The sequence below is a fragment of the Apis dorsata genome, unplaced genomic scaffold, assembly GCF_000469605.1.
Source record: "Apis dorsata unplaced genomic scaffold, Apis dorsata 1.3 scaffold_315, whole genome shotgun sequence".
Taxonomy (NCBI): Eukaryota; Metazoa; Arthropoda; class Insecta; order Hymenoptera; family Apidae; genus Apis; species Apis dorsata.
The window spans coordinates 86,344-89,405 of NW_006263587.1; the positions used below are offsets into that span (position 1 = coordinate 86,344).

A 3,062-nucleotide genomic window follows, 5' to 3' on the forward strand; every position below is an offset into this window, starting at 1 on the left:
CGGACACGGGGTTGCGCAAAAGTGTTGGAGTGACGGTTACGGAGTAGAGAGGAGGATGCACGGGGCGGCTGCGTGCTCGAGGCTCGAGCGGCGCTCGCGCAATGTAGTCCCTCGGCTATCCTTGACGCGGGAGCATCGTCGTTTCGAAACAGCCGCGACCTTCTCCTCCGTCGCGCGCGTTCCGTCAAAACGTCAAACGCCACTGCCGCTTCTCCGTTTTCTCCCTCTCTCTTCCGTCGTTCTCTGTTCAGGAGGAGGCGTTATTCCGACCGTCGTGATCGCGTGGACTGTGTGGATTCTTTGTCCTCCTCTTTCTCCTTCCTTCTCCTTCTACAAGTTATTTTTAAAAATTGTGCACAAAGAAGAAGGGGAGATTTGTGAAAGGGCGAGGTAGCGAGAAGAGGATCAGTGATGCGTGGTCAATACGAGAAGATCGAACAGCCTCGAACGAGAGATGTGTTGCAGTGACGTAACACTGGGTGAATCGTGATTCGGTGAACCTGGGACGGGACATGGATGGAACATTGACGACGAGGACACTCGCGTAAAAACGCGGTTCCAACCATTTTTCAAAGAACCCTTCCCCTTCGAGATACGGAGATCCGAGATCGATCCACGAGATCGATTTTCGACGGGAGTGCACGCGCGAGTGGATAAGAGAGAGAGGGAGATAGAATCCAGAAAGTCCACCGATCTAGAGAGGATGCGTAGTAGTCGGCCGCGAATCTTTCGTGTGATTTTCTCGGGGAACTGGCCGACGTATCGGATCATCGTTCGCCGAGGCTGAATCTCAATCGAATTTTGTCTGGAAATCAACGTTGTTTCCCATATACACGAAATTAAATCGGCAAATTATTTCACGTCGTTTGACAAAAAGAAATCGTCTTTCATAGAGAAAAATTCACAAAGCTTGTTGCGCGAGGAAATCCAGACAGTGGGGATCCGATGGCGCGTCGATGTTGAAGAGCATCTTGTTTCCGGTGATAAAAAAGATCTTTTCGCTCACATTATCACGATTTGACACACGAGGAGGAAAGAAAGAGGAACATCGAAGAGGAAGGAAGGAAATGTGTACGTTGCGCGACAAACAGGATAATTGAGTTTTCGATCGAAAGGAAGGGAATATACATATACATACATACATATATATATATATAGGCAAGATTCGAGGAAAGGATGCGCTGGAGAAGGAGAAGGAATGATCGATGGAACGTCTAGGTTGTCGGGGAAATTACTTTAACGAGTTCGCCGCCTAATGCATTGCGAACGACTTTGCGGCGGTGAATGCGGCGAGAGGCATAAAAGCGTCGACCAACCGACCTCTCTCTGTCTTTCTCTCTCTCTCTCTTTCTCCTCCCTTCCCCCTTTCTCTCTATTTCTCTTCGATCTTAGGCCAGAGTGCAAACTGACGCCGTACCGCCACCCGTCCACGAAATAACCCCTCTCTCTCCCCCCCTCCCCCGCCTTCCCTCCCTTCGTCCCACGTCGTTAATTACATTCATTAGCGGGGTTTCTCGCGTCTACAATCGGGGGTTTGTACGTTGTTACGTTACGTTACGTTACGTTATACATTTTCCGCTGAATATTTTCATCGAGTGAATAAAACATCGAGCTCGAGCGCGAGTTGTTTGTTGCTGTTTTTTTTTCTCCTCTTCCTTTTCTGAAGGAAAGAGGAAGGAGGTGGAGGCGAAGAGTGGAAAGAGCACGAGTGTATGTCATGAAGGTGTTGTAGCAAAGTGATAGATAGAAGTGGTGAAGTGCGAGGGATTGCGATTGATCGCGCGAAATGCCGCCCCGATCGAGAAAGTGGTGAAGTTAGGGTGGTGAAGGATGCGTGACACGGCGTGAAACGATTGCGAAATGCGTGTGAGATAGTGTATATCGTCAATATGTGAAAGAACCTCGCCGAGGAAAAGCGATGTCTACTTCTCTTCCCGTACTCGTCTGTTTTATCATTTCTTTTGGTAAGTAAGTTTGGAAAAAAACGAAAAAATTCGAAAAAAACTTAATTCTGTAAAAGAAATCGATTGCGATTTAATCGTATCGTGTAGAAATTTTTTTTATCGATCGAGCGTTTTTAATTCGTCCATCTCGTTCGTGTTGTCATCGCTGTCCCGAACGACTTAAACGATTCGAAATACGAATACGTATAATCAATTTTCTTTTTCTTAAAAGATCGAGTGCGATTAATCTCTACGTCGATTAAAAATTAGTGTGGAAATTATTTTATCGAGCGTTTTTAATTCGTTCGTCTAATTCTTGTTTTCATCACTGTCTCGAGCGGCGGCTTAAACAATTCGAAACGAATATATATGTAATCAATTTTCATTTTCTTTCCCTTCATTTTTTTTTCATTTAACTAAGTAAGACACTCGAGTTCGTTTGACTTGCAAATCGATGGTTTTTCCACCGTCGACTGACCCACTGCCTTGTATTATTCATGACATCCCTCTCGATCCCAGCCACACTTTGACACAACATTTCGTCCCGCGCGAGCGCGCCAGGGTGGAGCTATCTTTCCATGTATACATATATATATATATATCTTTGATTGAATTTGATGGACTCCAGCCTGATTGTACGCGTCCAATCTTCTATATGCATTCCGTGTATTTAATTTAGAACTTGCTCACCACAAACCCAGATGATCTCAGTTTCTTTTTCTTCTCGACTGCCCTTCGCTGCTTCTCATTCGTATATATATATATTTATCCACAATTTCTATTCGTATTTTTCGAAGGAGAAAAGAATAAAAAATTCTTCTTTCCATATGTATTTCCTCTCATCGCCGTTATGCAATTGTTCGACTTCATCTCGTTCGCGTTGATAGCGTTGGTGATGGTTGATGGTCGTCGAACAAACATGTATATACATATTTTTCCATATTCCATATTTCCATATTTCCATAACCGTAAGTGAACTCGTATTGCAACCGCGCCCGACTCTTTACTAGGCATAATTACAAAGAAACCATTTATTTGTCATATGCGACGAAGTATCAATTGCATATCCTTCGCGTCCATAGATATCGGACGGCTCTCTCTCTCTCTCTCTCTCTCTCT

General features: G+C 44.8%; 1 protein-coding gene across 1 annotated transcript in view; it reads left to right on the top strand.

Moving 5' to 3' along the window:
• Positions 1–976: 976 nt before the first annotated feature.
• LOC102678406 (zwei Ig domain protein zig-8-like) overlaps positions 977–3,062 on the top strand; it is a 29,930-nt gene continuing 27,844 nt past the window's right edge. Inside the window, exon 1 of the mRNA XM_006617548.2 lies at positions 977–1,964. Coding sequence (XP_006617611.1) covers positions 1,919–1,964 — 46 coding nt within the window. The 5' untranslated portion in view covers positions 977–1,918. The remainder of the gene's footprint in view (positions 1,965–3,062) is intronic.